Consider the following 23,942-nt stretch of genomic DNA (forward strand, 5'->3'; position numbering starts at 1 on the left):
TACTGGCACGGAGTACTACATAGGAAAACCGGATGTCCACCAGCCAACACATCAATTGACGGAGCGGAGTCGAACGCCGCCATGGGTGCTGGTCGCTCTCTCCTTAGGCTTACGTAGGGAACGCTCCACGGGCCAGCAGGCGACATACCAGTGATACCACGGGCCCCAAGTCTGAAAGATGTGTCTGGCCGTGGTATGACAGTCGGTACTGCAATCATGGCGAAAGGAGAAATCTCACGTCTCCACCAATTTGAAGTATTCTGAACCTGGCTATATAGGTTATACTCGGCCACCTGGAAGAGAAGAGGGTATGAGACACATGTACCCCAGGAAATGGATCGAAACTCTGCCTAGTTGGTCATTTCCCAACCTCGCGTAGCAACTATCTAGCCAAGGGCGCCATGGGCATTCGAGAAACGAACTGATCTCGAGCAGTGGTGATCATTTCGAACTTTGTTACTCTTGAGACGCCACCGGGCTCCCCTCCAGCCGCACCGGAACCTTGGGAATGCAGCTGCCAGTGACACCGACACGCAATCAAAGTGCCCCCGTTGCTCCAGCAATAACGCCTAAAATCTATTTATGCCTGCAAGCTTATTATTCCTTATCAGGCCATCCATCGCTTCTTGCACCACGGTCTGTCTACGGTTCAGAGAAATGTAGCGAGCATCGACTCTCCGCCGGACTCTTTGGAAGAACTAGTCAAGCACGAAGTCAAAAGCGGCCTCACTCTCGGAGGCTGACGTCAAAGACTCTGTGATTGGACAGGAGCTGCCTGCTGTGAGTGTCCATCGCGGTCCCAAAAAAAAAAAGATGCAGTGGCATTTGGCATTTCGCCCGACTAGGCAATGATCACTTGGTGATTGGGACAGAGATGCATTGGCTTGATCACTTTGGGTAGCTCATCGCCTCGCCAAATAAGAACCGACAGCCTGAGTGTCAAATCGCCAGACAGGCGGACGGCTACTCGGTACCTAGCACTAGAGTGGCATGATCTTGACTCTTGAGCTCCAGGGTCTAGGTACATATGAGGCATGCATTTGTGGTGTGGATGCAGCCCAGGCTACTCCGTACAAATCCTTGACTTGATGATGTCAAAAACGGGGTTGACGTGAGGTTGAGCTCGACCGCCTCTGGGGGAGTAATGGGAGATAATACCTCACAGCTCACCCTCGCAGTTGGCGCCGGGCATGGACATGGCCAGGCTGATCAAAAACCTCCTTGTTTGGTCGGACCTCAACCACAGCTAGCAAGGGAGCGTGACTATAACGGGCCACCGATCCACAATCGGACTCTTGCTACCGGCGATCGTTGTTGACAGGCGGGTCCCTTGGCTCCCTTGGCTCTTGACAAGCAGCTTTCACGTCAGGGAGAAGGCTTTTGCAGGGATATTCCCTGTCAAGGCACCGCTCCCTGACTGGCTCTTGACGACGTCGTGCCGGAGCTCTCCCTGCAGAGTCCGCTCCACCTTCATCGTCGTTTCAATCAACACCATGAGCTGGCCATTGCGAAATGGGCGCTGAGGCTTGCGTCCATGGCGTCTTGCTGTCAAATCATCGTCCCTCCAAACGCCAGCTTGGGTTGTCATTGTCTGTCTCTTGTCTTCTTTGGCCTCTCCTCTTCCAAAGATGAGTTCGTTGATGTGTGGGCTTGAAACTGCTCCTGCAATCTGCAAACTTTGGATTCCGAACAAGTTCGTATCCCTTTGGGAGCTCCCGCCCGGCCGCACTTTGCTCTTTGCTGTCAAACCTGCATACGCCGTTGGCAAGCCTCCTGCGCAACCTTAGGAATTCTTTGGGTCGAGGTCTGGTACACCGCCGTCCAGCCATTGTATTTGACCCAGAAAGGGTTCAACTTGTTTTTGATTCAGGCTTTTCAAAAGTGTTGTCCTTTTATCTACCCAAGCTTCGCACAGGCCCTTGTTCCGCTCACCCATTCCTCTTGTCAACGCAGGGATGAAACATTGTTCCCATCCGCCTCTTTTATAGCTCAACTGCTCATTCCTCCCGTTGTAATAAACTCCCCAAACCATCATGAGGCGTGTTCAAGGTCGTGTGACCTGTGATGACATCCGATCAGCTGGTCTGAGACGATGGGATGGGCGGTCTCGCATCACAGTCGACTGGATCAACATCTTCCATGTAAGTTTCTAACAAACATTCTCTATTCATATGCTCGAGATCCTCATAGCGACCCCCAGGAACCCGAGCTGTGCTGGCCCACTGGCGATTGCTTTGTCTATCTACGCGAACCTGGTCAATCAAGTCGAGGCCCTGCTTTCCGTGTCCACTCTGCTTTTCTCAAAGTCAAAGGGTTCGACGCCTTGGTCGACCGCTGCATGGTTCGGAACTCCATCCACGTCTCGTCTGAGTGTGTGATGCCCAATTGCCCTGGTTGTGATCCAACTGAACCGCTTCAAGAGCTCTATATTCCAGCACCATACGGCGCGGGTCTCGAAGATGTTTTCAACCACCATATCACAACCAGAAACTTCTTCGCATGGCTCTATAACCGCCCTCTTGCCGGCAGGACACTGGGACAGGCTTTCGTGGACTTAAAAGAAAGACTTGATATCTACCGACCAGATAACTTCGAGCAAAACAAGCTCGAGGTGATTTCCTATGCCGAGAGTCAAAGGTATCTTGACTTTCGGGAGTGTGTTGATCATGCTCTCGCAGCACTATATCTAGCGGAACGCGTGCAGATCGAAGATCTCTGGATTGATGCTTTTGCTCACTGCGTCGGGATGAGCCACCGTGGCTTGTGCTCGAGCGTCGAGTACGCGGTTCGTACCTCTCGTAACCTCCGTTTGTGCACAGACCTAACATGGGGCAGGTGGTCAGTGCGAAATCGAAGACCATCATCAACCGCGCTCGGTTGGAGATGGACTTACGGCTTGATAGAGTGAACAAATCCATCGTCAATTTCTTTGAGAATGATGTGTCTGGTAGCTTTCTCGGTCTGCCCCAGCCGGCTCGAGATCACCTTGATAGGTTCCGCTTGTTCCTCAAGAGCTTCTACTCCGAGAAGTATGGCAGCTGGCCTCCTGATGGGTTCGAAGAAGAATCCATTCAGCAATCTATCTACAGTACCGTCTTCACTGATTTCCAGAACCTCTATCAACATCTCGTCGACCCCCAGTCTTCCAACACGCTTGCAGAGAACGATATCACCCAGACTGGTGGGGTGTGCACATTGCAAAATGTCCAGGCATTCGATAAAAAGCACAACTATGAGCCTCTGGCTCAGCCGCTTCCTCTTATTCCCAAACCCGGGGAGGCAGGCAATTCCCAACGTCCCAAGCTTCAACGACGTATGTCTTGGAATCCCATCCAGAGGCGTCGAGCTGAAAAGGAAGCCCGAAAAACACAGAGCAAGGAAGCTCTCATTGCTGCCTCTAACCGCGACTTCCTTCTGATGGAATGCCCTCTGGTGAGAAGCTATTCCGATTTTGAAAGCAAAACAGTAGACGACGACCTGGAAGGTCTGTCGGCGATCGAGGGTAGGAAGGTCAGGTGGATCCTGGTCTATGCGGTGCTCCAAATCTTCCATTCCATTGCCCAACCACCCAAACAGGTACGCAATACTACCAGTCTCAGCTACTCTCTTTGCTGCCATGCGCCTGGGCAGATGCCATGGCAGCAAACTTCTTCTCCTGGTGTCGGTGCCCCACCAACTCAGGCTGCTTTGGCACCGGACACCAGTTACTCTCACACCAACTCATCGATGTCTTCCATCATCGATACTGTAAAAAGAGGGAGATCCGACAGGCTTCGACGCCGGACTCTACCGGCACATCTTCCTGGCTCGCTGAAAGCATCTCTCTCAACCAAGACAGACCCTGGTACAAGGTCGTCCTCGCTCCGGCGACTCATCTCGCGCAAAGCGCTGACAAGTACTGAAGAAATGCCTTCTAGGCGGCCTGCATTCTGCGAAATTTGCATTGAAGGGTATGGCAACGGCTTGAACAAGGTGACCAGCGATGCGGAGATGTCTGGATGTCCAGTCGAACTCATGGCTGAGCCGCCGGAACTGGCAAGCAGCCAAGTCGAAAAGCTCCTATTCAAACCCCACGAACTACGGAGCGAGACAGTGCATGAGATGGCCACCAACGAAGCTTCGGACGACTCTGCGACGGCGGAGAAGGCTGTTGCGGCAGAGGGGCCGGTGGTGCCAGCCTCGTCGTCGTCACCAGACGACTCTCCAAACACTCCACCAGGGATGTCACGCGAATCTTCCAGCGCAGCATCGATAAGCAACAGCACGTGGTCGGAGAACAGCCAAAAACACAGCGACGACCCGATGACGCCCAGCAGCAGCCGAGCGGGCAGAGACCAGACGTGCACGCTCAAGGAGATCCTGCAGCTGGGCGGTGTTTCCAAGCGGCCCGCCAGCCTCAGTGAAAAGGCTATGGTCGGCATCTCGGAAATCAAGATCGTCGACGTCGATGCCGTGCAGATGCCCCTCGTGCACTTCAATACCCAGACATGGGATGTTGTGCTGGGTAAGCGGCCGTCGACGGCGCCCGCGCCCGCGCCCGCGGCCGCCGCGGCTTGATTTTTCCTCTCGGATTGTCTCCGTTTTGCTTTTGTGTCAAGCTTGGTATTTTGCCGGCGTGTGCCCAGCTGCGGATCGTGGTTTAGGACTGAGTGCCTACGTACCCACCGGTAATGTTGATGAGACCAAACGCTTTGTTATGTACGAGCGCACGTATGGGTATTGGGAAGGATGGGGAAACGGGCAAAACTTGCGATGGAACAATGGGAGCACCAGCGAGTCCTCGCCTTGCTATGGAGGGGTTCGAGGGGGGGGAGAATAGACGGACGCATACCCCTTTTGGATCATGAAGAAGAAGAAACCTCTGACGAGCTTTGCCCGCAGCTTAATTCATAAGATTTTACTGCTTCGGGAACTTGGAAGTTAGAACGATGTACTAGCTAGTACCACTCCTTCACAGGTCAGCTACCTACTTAATGGTACGCATTCATAGTTAATGAAAGGAAAATTAAGATAACCAAAAACCGAAGAGCAACGATGGACTTGAGAGGGTCTTTTTCTTTTTCACTTCACTCACGAGCCGTGTAATCTTTGCGCCGACTTCAACAGCGTTTTACACTACCTAGCCAGCTAACCTGGTAATTCGCTTACACGTCAACTTCTGTCTTTGAGACATGGAGATCTTTCTCTTCCTAGAGCTTCGCCGGCAGCCAACATGAAATCTGGTGGTGATGACCCATTCCCACAATTCCAACCCTCTTGATGTTGTGAATCTCATCATCGACCTTCGTTTCGTCATTTCGTTTCGTCATAGACTTATAGCAGAGCGTTTTCAACACCAGGTGGACCATTTCACGCACGACCACTCTCGATCCAAGCCTGATCCAAATCAACCTGTCTGACCTCGAATGCCCAATGGTGACAAATCTGATGAATAACAGGGCTGACCTGGCGATCCTGTCCGTCATCCTCGTCCTCGTCATCATCATCAGCATAGACCGTCCTGACACCCTTATCGACATATTTCTTCAAGAGAATCCTCTTCCACCTGCCCTTGTCACCCACGCACCTTCTCCAGCGGCCGACCTGCCTATCGTCGTCCTCACAGCGCCTCCCTAGGAAAAACCGAATGTACCATTCGAACCAGCCTCTGGGGTCGAACTCGAAGTTAAGCCATCCGGATGCTTCCCACTCGGAGAGGGTCTGACCGCACTGGACTTGGTATTTGTTCAAAGAGGGGTCGTAGGCTTGGGCGGTCAGGTACTTTGTCGGGGGCTGGAGTGCGTGCAGCCAGGATTTAGGCAGCGTGTGGAGATAGTCGTCTGAGAGGGTAAGGTTGAGAGTGCGTGAACGCCAGGGTGAGAAGTAGCTGCCCCCAAAGGCGCCTTCGAGGAGGATGGTGAGTGGGGATTTGTTCGGTGTGAAGGATGGGTGGGATGCAAAGTGGTATGTTCCCGATGGAGTGAGAACGGGTTGGGGTGCGGTGGGTGTCCATTTGTTCCATTGATCGAGGAGGTCTGAGAGGGAGACGGTGCGGCTGAGGGTTGGAGTGGTGGTCGGTGTTGGCTGGGAAGAAATGACCTGGGGGGTGCTAGACCGCTGTCTTCTGTTTGTTCTTGAGCGAGGTATTCTGGGGCGTGCAGTGTTCTTAGTCTTTCCGTTAAGATCGTTGTCCGTGTATGATGCCCTTGGACCGGCAGCTGCAATCCTGGCAGATATTCTTGTGGGTGTGATCGCAGCCAGAGCTGTATTCTGCCTTTTTGCAGGGGACCGAACAGAAGAGTCGACGGTGACCTTCCTTCTCTTGGTCTGAGATGGATCAGAAGAGCCAAGATTGAGCTGGTCCAGGAGCAGCTGTTTTTGCAAAAGGTTTGCCCTGCGCTGGGCTTCATAATCGGTCATTATGATTGTGGTAGAAGAAGAGAGGGACAGAGTGAGGTGTGGGAAGAAATGGAAGGAGAGGCAGGGCGAGGAGAAGTCGGCTGTTGGTGTTCCAACAAACAGAGGAGAGTCTCAGTCATGCCATGGCAGTGGCTCATCGACATTTCATCTATGGCTCACGTGATGATGAAAATGAGAGTGAAAGTGGTGTAGCGTTCAGTTGAATATAATTGACGGGAGATGAGAAGTGCGCGACAGAATGTAGGTATTTGGGTGTCGCTGGGACGCATCCGAACAACAGAATGACGTAGATGCAAGTATAACTAGGAGTAGTAATTATAGTAGTCGTGGATTGTGCCTGGCGCCCTCCATAGTTAAGCTAGGTCGCCTATCTAGGTAGGTCGTTGGGTGGTGCTCCGCATCTGGTGGTTAAGACTAAGCCTTGGAACCCCTGGTCAGGAACCCATCAGGTGGGTGTCCGGATGCCTGAGGCTTACCAATCCTAACTGGGATTTTCTGCCCTGCAGTGCTAGTTACTGCTAACCACTCGTAGTTAGGGGCCAGCTATCGCCCAGCTATGTCCCGGCCAGCAGGTTGTATCGGGTCAACCCCAGTTTCCGCTTGATCGCGCTGTTCCATTTAATTTCTTCCTGAAGTTCTGAACCAGGGCTGTCAAGATCGAGCACCACAGACCCATTGCGGAGTCTTCATTATTGATGCATTTCTTGGATCGACCCGTCCGCCCAGACTAGAGACTAGACAGTAGACACCCGTGATTGGTATCTGTCGCAGAGTTTTTGTTCATTCCCCCCCGTCGCTAATCAACTAGTGTGCCCGGGGAGTATGTAGCTACTCGTAAGCTGAACAAATCTTTACAACGGTCAGGTTTCCAGTTCAAGGATTCTGGTGTACCTGCATGAGATGCCCACCTAATGCAGAGATCCTCAGCTCCTCCTGGACTCTTGACATCTTTGAGTTTCCTATTGCCCCCAGATCAGGAAGCCTCAGATTTTCAGAGCGTGCCTGTTCTAGTACTCCGACTGAGACTCCGTATCTCTTGTCCTCTCTTTGCTGCCCCGTCTCCCCGTTCCGTACCAGGTACTCCGTACTATTGCCTCTGCGCCCGTAACCGAAGCCCGCTAGGCAACACCTGCCACTGCCAGCTGCCAGCACCATCTCCCCTCCACGTCGCTTTCGTCTTTCGCATCAGATCCGTCATCAAGCCAGCGATCTGCCAGACAGTAGACTGACACGGCCTGCAGCCTTTGCTCACTGCCTCTGCCATCTCGCTTAGGGCCTATCATTGCTACATTCGATCTGTACCTGACGTCCGTCCCGCCCCGTCGGTTTCTGATATGGTCTCTGATTCTCCTTCCGCTGCTGAACCCACCTCTCCCACTCACTCTTCCTCGTCCGCGCACCCTCATAATGCCAACGATAAGCTCCTGTCATCTGCCTCTGCCTCTGCCTCCGCCTCCGCCTGCCGCCAGTCTGCCTTAGATTCCTACGAGTACGACGGTCCTATCTCCTACTCCACCGAAGCCTTGCTGCGCCAGTCCCATTCCGAGGCTCAGGAAATGCACAACCCTCCTTTACATCATGTCAATGGCTTCAACCCAGAGCAAGAGAAAGAACTTCCCCGACTACAAGCCAATGGGCATCTCGATGATGGTGACCAGCTAGACCCCGTGCTCGAGGATGACCCAGCGTCCTACAATTTAGTTGCCCCTCCTCCAGCCGAAGAGCGAGAGCCGTTCTCGCTCGAGACCCAAACCACCGCTCTATTCTCAAAGGGCCATCTACAGGTCATCTTCGGAGATCCTACCTTCTTATTCAAATTCACTTCCTTCCTTGGTCTGCACAGACCACAATCGGTGCCTATTCTTGTCCACTATCTCGATTCCCTCAAATCACTTCGTGCCATTCACTATGCCAATGCCATATGCGAAGGATTAGATCCTGTCGAGGGACTGGAGTTTACACAAAAGTCTGTTAAACTCACCATCAACACGTTTCTGGAGGAGAGAGCCCGGAAGGCCTTCGATGTTCTCGTGACAGAAGAACTCCCCGCATTTATCACCCACCATTACATTCAGATTGTCAGTGCCAGTATCATCGCTAGAATCACGGGCGCTCTGTCGCCTCAACTTCGCGATGCCTCGGATGGTTTGGCCGAGGTGTTTTGTCTGACGGATCCATCAAGGCCAGACAACCCTATTGTCTTTGCCTCAGAAGGTGGGTCACATCTTCGTTCTCACCGTTGACTTGCTCCTAATTCGTGTTCAGAATTCAATCGCACCACCCAGTATGGGATGAACTATATTTTGGGGAGAAACTGCAGGTTTTTGCAGGGCCCCATGACCAATGCCCATAGCGTTCGACGCCTCCGAGATGCGATCAAAGCTAGCAAACAGCATCAAGAAGTCTTCCTGAATTAGTAAGGACTTCCCGGACCCGCAGGACGTGTTTGCTAACTAGCCGTGCAGTCGACGAGATGGATCTCCATTCGTAAACCTCCTGATGATCGCTCCGCTTTCTGACAGCCGTGGCGTCGTTCGGTACCATATTGGGGCTCAAGTCGACGTCAGTGGTCTTGTAAAAGATTGTTCAGAGATGGAATCACTACAGAAGCTGATCCAACTACAAAGTCGTGGCGTCGATCCGCCGGTACCAGAAAAGCCTAATCCTGACAAGAACGACGAACTCCAAGAGTTAAGTGAGATGCTTAACCAGGGAGAATTGAGCACGATCCGCAGGCACGGGGGTAAGATGCACCGAGAAGTGACGGAGGAGGACATGGAGAGTGTCGGCTCACACCAGCCTCGACTATTAATCAAGGACCCGGAAACCTTGGCCGCCAGTGCTGGCAGTGTCAACGGAAAGTTGAGCGGAGTTTACCAGAACGTAAGTCGTGGCTTGGATGACACTTGATGTGGTTCAACTGACATGGTGTTGCAGTACCTGCTGGTTCGACCCTATCCATCACTGCGAATTATATTTGCCAGTCCGACGCAACGGCTACCCGGTATTCTACAATCACCTTTCTTGAAAAAGATAGGAGGGTCGAATCGTGTTCGCGAGGAATTGACAGCTGCATTTGCCGAGGGTCGAGGGGTGACGGCTAAGGTGAGGTGGGTTAGCAGAGCTGATGAGCAGGGCAAGAACAAATGGATACATTGTACACCACTTGTTGGCAATCAAGGCCAAATCGGGGTGTGGATGGTGGTGATAGTCGACGATGAGAATTCTCCCGACAGGTGGAACGGAACTGGACGGGTACCTCCTACAGTCGCCACTTCAACCTCGGATCGAGCTTGGACACCGGCCAACGGACATCGAGGTCATGGATCGACTCGCAATGGATCTGTGGATCTGGACGACAGTCAAGCAGGTCGGAACTATGCGGGCAGTCTTGGGAGTGGAGAGGGGAGCGTCACCAGTCTGAGGATTGTCTGATGCAGGAACGTGCTTGAGCCTTGGAGAAGTCAGGCCCTTCTCTCTTGGGATTTTCTTGTAATTGTATTTTTTTGGGAGAAAGGTATTGTCTTGATGACCAGGGACTCAGGGCCTGGCTGGACGAAGATCTATGGAAGATATTGTACCTATCTGGTTGTAGATATGTAAACCTGTATCTGTATTTTGACCTGTAAGTAAAGCTTGCTTAGGGATTACAGGGGGTTTGCTGCATTATTGTGGGTAACGTCCTGATCCACAATAGGGAGAATTCGATGCCACAAAGTGCATTCTGCATACTGATTGCCGAGTTTCAAGTTTCGGCAAGCCAAGATGTCCTTTCGTGGGTACTTGACATGCTTGGGTCATTATTTATGATTGCTGCAAGTTGGAGGCCCCGTCTCTGTCAAAGTGGGTGTGGGTGGTAATTGATATCTAGGTAGGTACTCCATACTGATATACCTACCCATTGGGTGCCTATATACTCGTACGTCGCTGTGTCAGATATGAGAACTTCTAGGATTCGAGTGTCTTCGTTCGGAGGAGAGGTTGGCGTGGTGTTTGTAGATCGCAGGACGCCACCAAGCCACATTATGGGCTAAGCTTTGCAGGTGGATCACACGGTCCCTGGGGAGCTCGATTGTTAGGCGTGTCCAGGCATGCGGCCCCCAATGAAGCCCCCTGTAGGACCAGCGTAGCAGCGTGGCCCGGGCGGTGGGCTGTGCACTTTGTCCACGTCTGCTGGGCACGGGCTGATTGTTGACATTTGCTTTGCTTTGCTCAGCGGCCCACACTGTCCTTATTTTCCGATTTCTCGATCATGTACCTACCGCCATACTCCGTGCTCGGTCCTATCCATGTACTGACGACTATTAACGCCTGAGAAGCCTGCCAGGACTACGAGTACTCGTAGACGATGAGAGACTCGCAATTCGTCATTCGCTCCACTCTGTTGAGTTGATCGGCTGTTTCATCCACAGTCATCAATCTTGCATAGGGGGATGGGCTCGAATGCTTGAATATCAATCGCCCTGGTCACTGTTCTTCGCACAACCATCATTCGAGTTTTTGGCTGCCTTCCCTTTCGAATTAAATGTGCTTATGCAGCTAGGCAGTTGATTGTTGATTGCAGAGTACTCTCACCGTCTGGCCTGATTACCTCTCCTTCATCACCATTACCAGCACCACACCTACATCCCTCACTTTGCTTTCTTGGGACGCACCTCGGTAATCTATTGTCCTGTCGGGGGCACGTCTAACCGTACAACTTACGGTTACATACTCCTGACCAGTTACTGTACTTCAAGCGACATTTGCATTCAGCTGACTGCAAGCCTTGATGAACTGAACTCCAGCAGCGATCGTCTGCTTTTGGACCTCTTCTCTCTCTCACACACAGACAAATCCAAATCTTTCCGACAAAGCCGTCGAATGAGTCCTCTACGTCGTCCACTTCCTTGTGTATATCTGCACCATGGTCCACGGGAAGCGCACTGTCGTTTTCCTGGCCCTCGCAGCACTTTTCAGCCTCCTATTCTACTTCAAATCAGCCACCACCTCCTTGACCGTTAGGTCATTACGTACCTCTGTACCACAGGTCGTCGGTCTGGGTGACTATTTCGACCATGAGCAACAGTATGGCCTTGACCAAGGTTCCATACACCAACCGCCTACTCAACCTATGTATCCCAATGCATCCCTGCCTAGCCCCAGCATCACGCCTGTCGGCAAACCTTCACGAGAATACACGCGCAATCTCATCATGGCACGGATGACGAAGGAAAACGTGTCGTGGATCGACGAGAATGACCTAGGCCCAGGACTCAGCAAGATCATCTACGTGGCTGACGACCCCAAGGCACCGCACCACCCGCCGCAAAACAAAGGCCACGAAGTCATGACCTACCTGACCTACATCCTGGAGTTCTACGAGAATCTCCCGGATGTCAGTATCTTCATGCACAGCCACCGCTACGCCTGGCACAACGACGACCTGCTGAACTTTGACGCCGCCGAGATGATCAAACGGCTCTCTTCGGAGCGCGTCCTCCGCAACGGCTACATGAACATGCGCTGCCACTGGATGCCGGGTTGTCCAGAATGGATCCACCCGGCGGAGGTCGAGCCGGACAAGGAGAAACTCGAGCAGTCCATGATCGCCGACGCCTGGGCCGAGCTGTTTCCGGGCAAGGAGATCCCTCGCGTGCTGGCGCAGCCGTGCTGCTCACAGTTCGCGCTCAGCCGCGACCGCATCCAGTCCATGCCAAAGGAGACGTACGAGCACTACCGTGCCTGGCTGCTGCGCTCGCCCATCCGCGACACCATGTCCGGCCGTATCTTCGAGTACATCTGGCAAGTGATCTTCGCCGACACGGCCATCTTCTGTCCCAACCAGCGCACCTGTTACTGCGACGGTTTCGGCGTGTGCTTTGAAGATGAAGCGTCTTTCGACAAGTGGTTCGAGCTACGCTATCACAAGCGCCAGGCCGAACATCAGCTCGCTGAGTGGGAAGACCAAGCCGCCAGGATCGAGGCTTATCGCGTTCATGCTGAGAATCCTGGTCTCGAGGACGACGCCGCTCATGACCACTGGAGCGAAGACTTCGAAGCTGCGACGGACATTGAGACGCCCGAACCTGGGAAGGACGAAGAGCTCCGCACCACCATCCGCGAACTAGATGCCGATCTCGAGTATCGCCGCCTCCTCGCCATCCAGCGCGGCACAGATCCTAGCATCAGAGCGGCCAGCGATGGTAGGGAGTGGAACGAGGGCGATGGGTTTTAAGAACAATGCCGGTGGGCTAGACCATGATTTGCTCTGAACTCCTAAACACGACCACGTGCTGAATCATTCAGGCTGTGTGGATATGCTTCATGGGGGGCAGGTTGGGGCTTGCGTGCTTGCTTCATCATGGCGGCGTGGCGAGCAGACTTGACCTTAAGTTGGTGAATATGTATACTCTAGTCAACTACGGATAACACGGACTAGTTCTGGACGAGTATGAATGGCCGCCACATATCATGTGATACGATGTGTACGTTCACGCACGCACGCATGCACGCGAAGGAAACATGTACGGCCTCCTCGTCATGTCGTGTACCACGTTATTGGACATATACAATCTCACACATATACAGCAAGTGGAACCACCCACGAGCCTGGAAGGTATGACCTAAGGGCCCAAGGCAAGGGAGCGGATCGCCTTAGTCTCGTTCCCTCTTTACGAATGTTGGGCATTTACTGGCGTTCGGCGGGAAACAGCACCCGCCCATCTCTCTGTTTTCCCACACTCTCACAGGAGGTGTGGATTCTGCATGCCACGCACACGCATACTCATACACGTACGCAAGCGTTTTGGATTGAGGAAAGGGACCGGCTGGGTTCCGTACCTGCAGGCTTCCTGTCCAGAGGGCAGGGCAGGGCAGGGCAGGACAAGGCAAGGCGATGGTTTGCCCCGGTTCCTGTGCACTACGGTTCGCGGCGCGGATTCCCGACGGACAAAACGGATGGTGGCTGGAATGGGACGGCGTAGCATAACGTGCATGCACGCATGCACGATATAGCACTGCACATAGCCATGCGGACATGGACATAGACTGACGAACCTGATAGACTGATATAGATATAATAGAATCAAACACACGATGCATAAAGTGCCAAAATGGCCCAAGGGTTTGATGCTCTGTCTGTTCTGCTTGCGTGCGGGTGCGCTCCCATGAATTCTGCCCAGTGGCTGTATCATTGCAGGATAGAATAGCGCAGGGAGGCGAAGAAGTCAGCATGATCACGAAGAGAGACTTTGTCCATACTTCAGGTCGTTGGAGAACCGTTCTAGTAAAATTTTTTGATAGAAAGCCTTTGGCGTACTTGAATGTCAAAGAAAGGGGACAGAGAATAAATGAGTAGTCGATCATCGCCATCAATCCGTGTCTTCACGCTATGAAATAGACACTCGACCGCCGCTTCCCAGCAAGTGTGAGAGTAACCGATAGCAGCTCGTAAGAGCTAACTATTGAACAGAGATCAGGATACCGTAATTCGAGGAAGAGTCTCGGGAGCTCCGTGTTCCTCATCCCCCCAGAAGATGGCAAAGCGCAAGCAGTCATGCCAATTTATGGCGGGCTCTCCGCACTTCCCTAAAAGCGCACCCACGAGCATTTCCCTGCATCGTTTGACTCCATATTCGGTCATATTAACACCATTCACCCTGAACACGGTACTATCGCCGCATACTTTTTGATCGTAGGCAATTCCAATGTATAGATGCTCTGGCCGATCCTTTTCTCTCTGAACATACTGCGCGCACTCGCCGGGCGTATGGACATAATCGTCCCCGAAATGAGGCTCCTTCCTATCGTTGAACTCGATGATGTGCTTATCGACAAGTCTCTTACAGAAATCTTCGTACACATCTATGGCCTCTTCCGATCGCCCCACCCTAGGAATACTTGTGACACATGGGGTCGGCCGTGGGTTCCACTGGGCGCAACGAGTGCGTAGCTCACTTAGAGGCGGTACTTCGGTTGTCACTGTCTGCAGCGAAGGAGTTGCTGTACAGCTAGATGAACCTCCTGGATTTCTCCACCCTCCACAAGTGAATACCGACACCTGGCTGAAGCTTCTGGCGGTGCTTGTAATAGTCACCGGCTCACCTAAGCGGGTCAAAGATAACCAGGAAGTTTTGCCCCCCGAAGTCCCAAGAATACCACTGAAGACATCGCCGTTCGCCGCGGTCGAGATAGTCATCATGGGCTTCTGGCTAATAGATGTTGGACCATGTGTCGGAGATTTGTCTGTGGCAGTCGACGATCTAGTAGTTGTGGGTTTACTAGGAGTGGATGATGAGCTGGTGCTTTGAGTGTGAGTGGGAGAGTTGTTGATGGTCGTGCTGGCGATGGAGAACTCGGACTGGGTTGTATTTGATACAATCTGAGAGACGCTGAATGGAGGGAATTGAGTTACCCAAGATGCAACTCGGGACGAAAGGCTGGCATTGTTCCACCACACAGTAGCTGAGCACGCTGGGGTGGTGGGATTTGGTGTGGTGGTTTCGTTTGCAGTAGTGATGTTTGAGTCCATCAGAGGGAATTGGGTAATCCAGGAGGCAATTTGAGTTGACAAATTTGCATTGTTCCACCAAGGGATCAGTGTGCAAGCTTCTGCAGTACTCGTTGTGTTCAAAGTTGTCGTTATGGTAGCAGCTCTTCCTGTGCACTGTGTGACAACCGAGCAAGATGTGGTACATGTTTGAGTAGTGGTGGTGCTAGACAACTGATTACACGCCACGAAACAAGTCGAATACGTCGAAGACGAACATGAGCTTGAAGAAGTCGATGAAGACCCTGAGGGTGATACCGTTGAGGAGTGTTCGGAGGTACCGCTGTCAGTACCCGTGATTGTCTTGGGTTGGGTCATCCAGGATAGACTGGGGGGAGGAAATGGAGTGATCACAGGCACTGGTGGCCACTCCCAGCCGCCGTTGTCTGGCTTGTGGCATGTGTGGGGGAGCAGACAGTTGATGAGATTGACTGCAAACTCGACAAGCCCTTTGAGGCCCACGGGTTTGCACAAAGGGCCTCTGCATATCCAAGTCCAGGAGGGAAATTCGATACGAATACCATTATCAAGAGATTTCGTGCTTGTTTTTAGTGTAGCTATCCATGTAATGTCGGTACTGCTTGAGGAACTGTCCGTTCTCGTGACCATCTCGTGTGTGCTGTTCCAGATGGTTGGTGTGCTGGTTGCGTATGTGAGCTCCTCTGGTAGGCTGTAAACCACACTTGTAGACGCTCCAGGAGGCATTGTCACAGAACACAACCATCCAGCGGGGCAATTCGAGCCGTCTGGTTTGGTCTCACTACAAATTTGAAGGCCATCGAAGCAAAACGGACACAAGCAATACTCTGTGCTTGCAGCCATAGTCGTAGGCATGGAGGCACACCATGGAATTAAGCCGAACAGGCACGACATCGACGAGCCGGTAAGCATTGGGGAAAGAGAGCTCGAAGTAGACAACGTTTGTACACTGCTCAGAGTGACGGAACCACCAGGTACTAGAGAAGATGATATCAATTGTGACGAGGCTGGCCACGAGGATAAGTGAACGATACTCGTCGTGATCGTGTTCACGAAAATCGTTACAAAGGTTGAGTCGCTCCGCGAAATGGTGCTCGTGCCCGAAGATGTTGATGTCACAACCGAAACTTGAGTGGCAGATGATGATGGCGACGACGGTTGCGTCGCTTCATTGCTTTCACTGCTCCTGGAACTTACAGTCGCAAACTCTGAAGAAGCAATGGACTGAGTCTGCGAGGTTGCAAGTCCTGGGAGAGTTGTGGTATCGCCGCTAGTAGACCCATTCCGGGATGCTGAAGTTGATAAAGTATCAATGCTCCCCCTTGAAGAAGAAGTCTTCTCGGTAGCCGTTGTCTCGGAAGATGCCCCCGAGACGGTTGAGGAGCTATTCCCACTGCTGGCGTGAGTCTGCGAGGTTAAAGAGGAGGGTGTTGAGAGAGCACTACTATCTCCTGTAGCACCAACACTAGAGCTCTCAGTCGAGGTTGTTGAGAAGGTATCAATAGCTGCTGTAGTGCTGTTCACCGAACTTGTGGTAGAGCTTGTATTGACCATAGTAGCACTGCCGCTCTCAGTAGGAGCGCCTGTTGAGGCATTGGTGTCGGACGCGGTCGTAGTGGAACCTACAGTCGAAATGTCGGAATCCGAAGAGCTGATCGTAATGATGCTGCTGTTTTGTGCACTAGGCACCGTGACGGAAGCAGTAGATGCGGTAACGGAAGTCGAAGTCTCAGAGGATGAGCTAGCCTGAGTCTCACTTGACGATATCGCACCAGAAGATGTGGTAGAAACCTTCCCATCTGAGGCTAATGAGGTATTGGTGGGCATTAGGGAGTCATTCCTCGTGCTACTTGATGACGGGACTGCGTCATTGCTAGAGGAATTTATTCCTTCAGAGGCAGAACTCTCGGCGGAGGAAGAGGTGGACGACAAGGCAGAGGAAATTGGGTCTGTCATAGTGGTAATAACTGTAGCGACTGAAGCCTCAGTGGTAGGAAAAGTGGCCACGACCGTAGGGTCGGAATTAGATGAGGCTGTGGTGCTAGTGTCTGCGCTGGCACTTGATGAAGATGTCAAGTCCGGGCTTGAGGTACTTGTGGTCGTATCATCACTTGAAGAGACGCTAGAATTCCAGTCGCTCCATTGGGTAGCTGAGAGCACCGTTAGTATTCTACTTGTCTTAACGTTCGGGGACCTACGCCTTCCTGTACCCAAGGGGTGGCAGGTTGGGCAATTGTCAACATCACGTAGATTGAAGGGATATCTGAACCATGATGCTTGAGAAGGTCCGGTCAGATGGGTGATCGACAGGAGAATGAAAAGCGTCGTTCTGATGGATAAGAAAAACATGGTGAGTCTATGGTTCGCAAAGTCTTTGGCCGATGACTGAAGAAGATGGTTGTATGGGTGAGATGAGAAATCTCATTTATACATGGAGCTGTGGATGGAAAAAAAGAGTGGCTGTTTGGAATGGATAATTGGTGATGAAGAATAAGAAGAAGAAGGGGAAGGAAGACGTTGTCGAAGGAAGAGGAGGAGATGACGTGTGATATACTCTCCCTTACGAGGCAGTGACGATAGAAACATGCCCTGAATGGCACCTTCTAGGCAAGTAGGCAGTGCCAGTGGTGATGCATTCCGTGGGTGTCCCCGTCCCTGTTTCCCTATTCCCCTGGCGCTCAGGCATGTTCTTGTTCTTGTTGGCTGGTGAGTTTCCCTTCATCTCAAATGTACTGTTGTTGCTCATTCTGCATCAGGGAAAAAATCTTCCAATTTGACCAGCAAGTCCGTTGAGATCGAAAGAAAGAAGCCCCGTTCAAGACTCGCCAGCAAACACCATGCCAAGCTTTCATCTGCTCTTGACATGGCTCTGCCTCATGCTCATGATCCTCGTACCCTGTCTGCTTCACCCAACGCGACCCAACACATCGAGCGTCGTCAGTGTGAACACACAAACGATTCCAATTTGCAGGATTCCGATGTGACAAGCTATATCCAACCCTGAACCAAATCATTGCCAGATACAGATATGTGGGTCGAAAAGGGAAAGCCACTGCAGCCAACAGCGCCTGGTTTTATAATAATGTTGCCAAGTACACTGCACCCAACGACCTGCAGGACCTGGGCAGGACCATCATGGCGTGGTTCTTCAGTCGAGGAATCGGGTCTTATAGCATCTTCAACGGCGTGGACATGGATTGGCACAAGCAACAAGGCAGATATATCAGAGACAACTCCTAAGATTTCAAGGCCAACTATGATCGAGTGGTTGCTCACTCAACTGCGGAGCCATTCAATCTGTACCTTTATTGTTACTGCCAGGGTTTAGCAGCAGCAGCGTTGAATCCAGGTAAGCAGCTGATTCCTCACTCAAACAAGGGCGGATCTCAATCGCTACATTAGATGCCTGCCTCTTCATCCGAACTGGCGCCGGTTGGAACACGTACGGCGTATGGGCAAAATGGGAGCTCCCAGCTTTGACTACCAACCCAAAAATTGTGAACATCTGGCGAGTTGATCCGTTTGATTGCAATCAAGAGAGGCAGCTGCTTTGGAGCAGGGCTCGAGGTGATCCAGTAGTTCAAGGATTCAACTGCCTTGTCAGCTAGGGATTGAACAATGCAGTTAGAAATGCACTGCCACCTCCGCCGAACCTGCTTTAAGATTGGTCTTGAAAGCAGGTACACCTATCGGCGAGAGTGGGGAGAAGACATGAAAGGGAGGACGTCCAGATGGGAGTGATGGGAAAGGGTAGTTAGTGTTGACTCTTGACTGTTGGGTGCTTAAGTGCGCCTTAAGTTAAGACGAGCTCGCTAGCACGACTAGTTAGCCGGTTAGCGAGATGGATGTCAGGCGATTAACAGACTAGTATCAGACTAGCCAGCTAGCAAGTTTCTAAGAAGTGGACAGGTGTCGCAATGACGCCACTCCACTTTTAGGAATCGCGTTCGGCACGGGGTGATCTCAGTCCACCAGTCGCAGGCTTCTCGTCAGCTTGGGACTTTAAGGATCATGCAGCATGCTTGGAATACTTGTTGCCTGTAATCCGTCCCTGTACTTGGATCATTCGCAACACTTACCAAGTGGCACCCTACAACTTGAACATTCACACTAAATACCTTTCAACAATAATCACTTCGTACGCCCACATCCTACATATCACCACATCGTCGCAGCAATCCCTCTTCATGTCCATTCACCTGTAGCTGCCTCTAGTGACCAGTACTCTGTGCCACCCTGCATCAATCCATTGTCAGAAACCGCCCGTCACGTCGGTACTTGATCATGGCATCCACCACCCCCGAATAATTTCCCATTCGAACAACTTCTGCTCTCTTTAGCCATCAGCATCTCCAAAATGCCTGTCAGGATGAGGATGAGATGGACCGTCTACGCCGGGGTAGGTTCCCTTCCTGCAGACCCCCGAGGTTATCTTCGGCTGCGTCTGCCTCTGCTGCGCAAGATACAACTCCCACACGTGTCCATCTACTAACACTGTATCTCTAGGTCTCTTCGGCCCTGGCTGCCGGTGTCATACTCAAAGCCCTTGCGCAGCGGCCTAATTTCTATTCTGCCGCGGTCTACCTCTCACAATCCTCCGCGAACCTCATGATTCTGACCAACCTTTTATTTGTGATTGCCTGCAGCTTTCTTCTTGGCCTCCAGAAACTCCTTTACGGAAACCTGCGGCCCATCGAGGTGGAGCAACTCTATGAGAAGGCGTGGTTTGCAGTCACAGAAACATGCTTGGCCATGACTGTCTTCAGAGGAGAGATTGGTCTTACCTTCCTTGCCATGTTCTTTGCTCTGCTTACCGGCAAGGTCTGGGGGTGGATAGGAGAAGGCCGGGTTGAGGTCCTAGAACAACAGCCTCCGCAGAACCCGAGACTATTTCATACCCGTTTGGCTTTGAGCTTGGGTCTGAGTGTCGCGTTTGATCTGACCATGCTTGAACATGTTGTCAAGCAAGTTTTGCGCATGGCCAGGCCTGATATGATGGTTATGTTTGGTTTTGAGTTCGCCGTTCTGTCGATCACGAGCATCAGTACTGCCATGAGATACGCAATCAACCTGGTTGAAATTGGCATTGTTCGAGAACAGAAGAAACAGCGGATTGATGAGATCAAAAAGGAGAGAATGCAAACAGCTGTCACCCAATATCAGGAAGCTCTTGCGCGGGGGACTAATGCCGACAATCCATCTGGCGCGCTGAACGAATCACCGGCGCCAGCACCAACTCCCACTGCCACCCAGCGGACTCTGGAGCAGACCATCCAAGATGCCTTGAACGAAGGAGTGGATGAGAATGAGATTGAGGTGGAAGGATGGGAGGACAAAGGCCGCTACATCTTTTACCTGGACCTTGCCACGGACTTTTTCAAACTTGTGATTTATCTTGCCTTTTTCTTTATCCTGCTCATTTTCTATGGACTGCCGATACATATCCTGCGAGATGTGTTCCTCACCATGCGGTCATTCTTGAAACGAATTTCGGATTTTATGAAGTATCGGACAGCAACCAGAGACATGAACGAAAGATACCCCGATGCGACGGCAGATGATATTGGTCGAGAGGATGTCTGCATAATATGCAGAGAAGAAATGCGACCCTATCAACCGCCAGTAGTCGAGGAGGGCCAGCAACCACCTCGTCCAAATCCTGTGGCGGAGAGAATGCGACCCAAAAAGCTTCCATGCGGACATGTATTGCACTTTTCTTGCTTGCGGAGTTGGCTGGAAAGACAGCAAATCTGCCCCACTTGTCGAGCTAACGTAGTGCAGACTGGGAGAAATCCGACTACAAACACAGGAGCTGATGCAGAGGGAGTTCAGCCACCAGGGCGTCAAGCAGAGGCAGGGCAGCATCAACATGGCGCAAGACCAGGACCTCGGGTCTACCAATTTGGCCCGTTGCGGATTGGGGTCGGTGCCGTTAGAGGCGGTAATATGTTTGAGGAGTTGCAACAACAGTTGGCAGCCGACGGCAGGGCAGGTGATCTGCCTCCGGCTAATGGAGATGCAAATGGCCCTCGTCAATTTGGCGTGGGTGTTCGATGGGCAGGCTTGCGAGGACGAGGGACGAGAATTCGATCGCCGACCACGCGGGAAGGGCTGGATTACGTTGAATCCCAAATTCGTCGGGAAATCGATGAGTTGGGTCGAGACACCAACGAGCTTGGTGTTCTTCGATCTATGCAGGCCGAGTTGGAAAGACTGAGAGCTTTACGATCAGGGACCGCACCGGAACAGGCGACTACGACTAGAGTGACTCCAGCGCCTTTACAAAACGGCGGTTCTCCTTCTACTCAAGGCCCATCCACGACAGCTCTCACTTCGGACGGACAGCAAAGCGTGATTGAAGCAGGAAGCGACAGACTACCTCCTGGACTCATACTACCTGAAGGATGGACAATGATGCCGCTGCATGCCGTTCCTCCAAATCAACCCTTTCCGGCACCTATTTTTAACGGCCAACCAATGCCCAATCAATATATGCAAGTCTTGGGATATGGTCCATTCAATTTCACTCCGCCTGGGGTCAACAACCTGATGCAGATGCCGACCAATCGGCCAGGGCTTAACATGAACGCCCATGAACCACCAGCCGCAAATCAGACAAATGGGATAACCACAACCACGACGACCCAGGCAGAAGAGAATAGAAACGATGTTGATCTCCAGGATCCCATTTCGAGATTGGTCAACGCTTCGCTCCAACAAGAGCAACATGAGCAGTGGTTAGCTTCCCTAAGGAATGGCAGTGACCAGAATGGTGCACCAGCTCAACCCACCGCGGTCAACACCAACGATTCGGATAGCACAAGAAATGGAAATGCAGGAGACAATGGGCGACAGGATGAATCCACGTCTCGTGACCACTATGAGTCGTCCAGCAGACACCTACCTCTACCGACGTGGGGTTCGTCTGTTCCCGATGATGCAGCTCAACCCAGCATGGGCAGCAGCACTTCTTTGACAAATGGAAACCACGAGGGTGGTGAGGATAGCGGTGCATCGCCGTCCAACCATAAGAAAAAACATGCTACTGTGGAAGATCTAGTTGAGGATCCCGACTGAGGTGGGAAGAGAGGACATGTATTGAATAGCATCTCTAAGCATAGCGAGAGGAGCCTGGGCCAAACTTCGATTCTTTGTTCACCTATCGAGCGAGTACTCAGTACGGAGTCCTCCGTACATAACACATAACACGTGCTTGAAAACCAAAACCAAATAGTGGAGCCCATACATGGAGTACGCACTTACTGTACGAGTACTCGTAGAAAGGAAGAGGGATCACGTACGAAGCACTCGTAGAGTGGCAAAAGGGGAGACGAATGTTCCAGCATCCGTGGGCTGCATCTGTAACAGAATGCCTCCTGGTATCAGGAGCGTCGGAAGCCCCTGCGTCAAGTTGCTGCTTGCTGGACGAATGAAGCGGAGCTGCCCATCGCCTGAAACAGACGCATATTGGATCACAGGCCACAGCAGACACACAAGCCTCGACCCGCAAGACCCATTTAATAGCAGGCTCCTAGTCAGTAGCCACTGGCTTAGCATCCGCCAGTTGACGACATCATTGCTGCTGCGCCTACCATGGAACTTCGCAGGCTGGATTTACAGACATGGAAGCTGACTCCGGGTCCGCCTTTGACTGCTTGCGTTGCATTTGGTTTGCAGCTTCCCACTCCCTGCCTCTGAGTAGGAGGAACAGTTACATAATTATAGGGCTCCGTAGATAGCCTGGCTCAGTTACTGTCCTGCGTACAGTACGGAGTACCTCGTCCCTCATCCCTCATAGTGCCTCCTCAATCCCAACTCCCCACAGGCGACAGGTTCAACCCGCTGCCGGTCCATCTTGCGTGGTCTCTACTCGTACTCTTTCCTGCTCCTTCTAATTCTTATTTCACCAAAGACACCCTGCTTCTCTCTTTTTTCGTCATTGTATTCCATCTCAACTATCGTTGAGCATCGTAACTCTGTTGAAGCCCACACCTGTCCTGCAGCCTGTCCACTTCAGTTATCTGTCGTGCAAGCTGTCACTCACCCTGAATCTGGTCCCTGCACCCAGGCCAACTTCACTACTCGTACGGAGGGAGCACTTTGGCCGCACTACCTCTCCCTCCCACTTCTTCTTCGATTCGGGTCCTCCAAGTCTCATTGCTTTGTCGGTTCCTCTCTCTGAGCATCTTCTGCCACCCTTCTGCGGAGAACATCCCATATATCCCATCAGATCGCCGGCATGGAGACCCCACGACTATCCCGAAGACAGGCCTACGATGATGGGTACTGGTGGTACTCTTCGGTGAGTCCATGCTTCTTGAACTGCGCTCTTGACCCTGAGACTGACTTTTCATTTTTCCTCCAGACTGCATACGCCATAAAATGGGCTGTTCTTGCAGCCATTCTGGTCGCTTTTCTCCTCTACTTCGTTGGAGGCTACCTTCATGCCAGGCAGAGGATGAAGAAGGGTCTTCCGCCTCTAACATATCATAGAGTACGTCTTGCCCTACCAGAGAAGCACTCCAAGAGAAGGGACAAATATCTAATCTCTGTGGTACCAACAGTGGCTTGTTCCCCGTCGTACACGCATCGCCTTCGCCCAAGCGCACCCTGAGCATGCCCACCATTTCTCCTTCTATCGAACACAACCTGCCCCGTACGGCTATCAAATGCCCACTTACGGTCCACCTCCGCCTGGTAAGATACTACCGTCGTTGTAAGAGTTAGCTGAAAATGGATCTGACTAACGACCTGTCTCTAGCGTATCACGAGCCGGAGTATGTACCTGCCTACACTGCTCAAGGTCCGAACAAGACGAACCCAGATCAAAGCTACGCTCCCCCTACCGGTCCACCGCCGCCCAATGCCTTCCCCCCGCCCGCTGGCCCTAGTGTGCCTGAACCAGCTGCAGGCTCATGGAGATGATCATTGCGGAGAGACTTCTGGTGGACGTATTAAAATTTATTGGTGTGAGCGGGGATGAGCTGAAGGCATTGTTGGTCGTCTTTGAGGAACTTGTAACGACAATTCCGGC

At 52.1% G+C, this 23,942-nt stretch overlaps 8 protein-coding genes across 8 annotated transcripts; 6 read left to right on the forward strand and 2 right to left on the reverse strand.

The window, feature by feature from the left end:
• Positions 1–2,033: 2,033 nt before the first annotated feature.
• On the forward strand, positions 2,034–4,557 carry A1O9_04365 (uncharacterized protein; the record flags this gene model as incomplete). The annotated part of the gene is made up of 3 exons (XM_013406657.1): positions 2,034–2,141; positions 2,201–2,785; positions 2,836–4,557. 3 exons carry the CDS (start codon positions 2,034–2,036, stop codon positions 4,555–4,557), a joined length of 2,415 nt encoding a protein of 804 aa, XP_013262111.1.
• A 792-nt stretch (positions 4,558–5,349) lies between these two features.
• Positions 5,350–6,399, reverse strand: A1O9_04366 (uncharacterized protein; the record flags this gene model as incomplete). The annotated part of the gene is made up of 1 exon (XM_013406658.1): positions 5,350–6,399. One exon carries the CDS (start codon positions 6,397–6,399, stop codon positions 5,350–5,352), a length of 1,050 nt encoding a protein of 349 aa, XP_013262112.1.
• A 1,334-nt stretch (positions 6,400–7,733) lies between these two features.
• On the forward strand, positions 7,734–9,834 carry A1O9_04367 (uncharacterized protein; the record flags this gene model as incomplete). Its single annotated transcript, XM_013406659.1, has 4 exons — positions 7,734–8,613; positions 8,665–8,815; positions 8,865–9,282; positions 9,337–9,834. The coding sequence occupies 4 exons, from the start codon at positions 7,734–7,736 to the stop codon at positions 9,832–9,834; spliced, it is 1,947 nt and encodes a 648-aa protein (XP_013262113.1).
• A 1,471-nt stretch (positions 9,835–11,305) lies between these two features.
• Positions 11,306–12,616, forward strand: A1O9_04368 (uncharacterized protein; the record flags this gene model as incomplete). The annotated part of the gene is made up of 1 exon (XM_013406660.1): positions 11,306–12,616. One exon carries the CDS (start codon positions 11,306–11,308, stop codon positions 12,614–12,616), a length of 1,311 nt encoding a protein of 436 aa, XP_013262114.1.
• Positions 12,617–13,855: 1,239 nt separating this feature from the next.
• A1O9_04369 (uncharacterized protein) lies at positions 13,856–17,257 on the reverse strand (the record flags this gene model as incomplete). Its single annotated transcript, XM_013406661.1, has 2 exons — positions 13,856–17,058; positions 17,107–17,257. The coding sequence occupies 2 exons, from the start codon at positions 17,255–17,257 to the stop codon at positions 13,856–13,858; spliced, it is 3,354 nt and encodes a 1,117-aa protein (XP_013262115.1).
• A 624-nt stretch (positions 17,258–17,881) lies between these two features.
• A1O9_04370 (uncharacterized protein) lies at positions 17,882–18,142 on the forward strand (the record flags this gene model as incomplete). The annotated part of the gene is made up of 1 exon (XM_013406662.1): positions 17,882–18,142. A coding segment is annotated over one exon (261 nt), but the record flags the coding sequence as incomplete, so codon positions are not given.
• A 1,123-nt stretch (positions 18,143–19,265) lies between these two features.
• A1O9_04371 (uncharacterized protein) lies at positions 19,266–21,985 on the forward strand (the record flags this gene model as incomplete). The annotated part of the gene is made up of 2 exons (XM_013406663.1): positions 19,266–19,307; positions 19,415–21,985. 2 exons carry the CDS (start codon positions 19,266–19,268, stop codon positions 21,983–21,985), a joined length of 2,613 nt encoding a protein of 870 aa, XP_013262117.1.
• Positions 21,986–23,192: 1,207 nt separating this feature from the next.
• On the forward strand, positions 23,193–23,806 carry A1O9_04372 (uncharacterized protein; the record flags this gene model as incomplete). Its single annotated transcript, XM_013406664.1, has 4 exons — positions 23,193–23,210; positions 23,274–23,402; positions 23,473–23,605; positions 23,670–23,806. Coding segments are annotated over 4 exons (417 nt in total), but the record flags the coding sequence as incomplete, so codon positions are not given.
• Positions 23,807–23,942: the final 136 nt, after the last annotated feature.

Source organism: Exophiala aquamarina (genome assembly GCF_000709125.1).
Source record: "Exophiala aquamarina CBS 119918 chromosome Unknown aczIA-supercont1.3, whole genome shotgun sequence".
Classification (NCBI taxonomy): Eukaryota; Fungi; Ascomycota; class Eurotiomycetes; order Chaetothyriales; family Herpotrichiellaceae; genus Exophiala; species Exophiala aquamarina.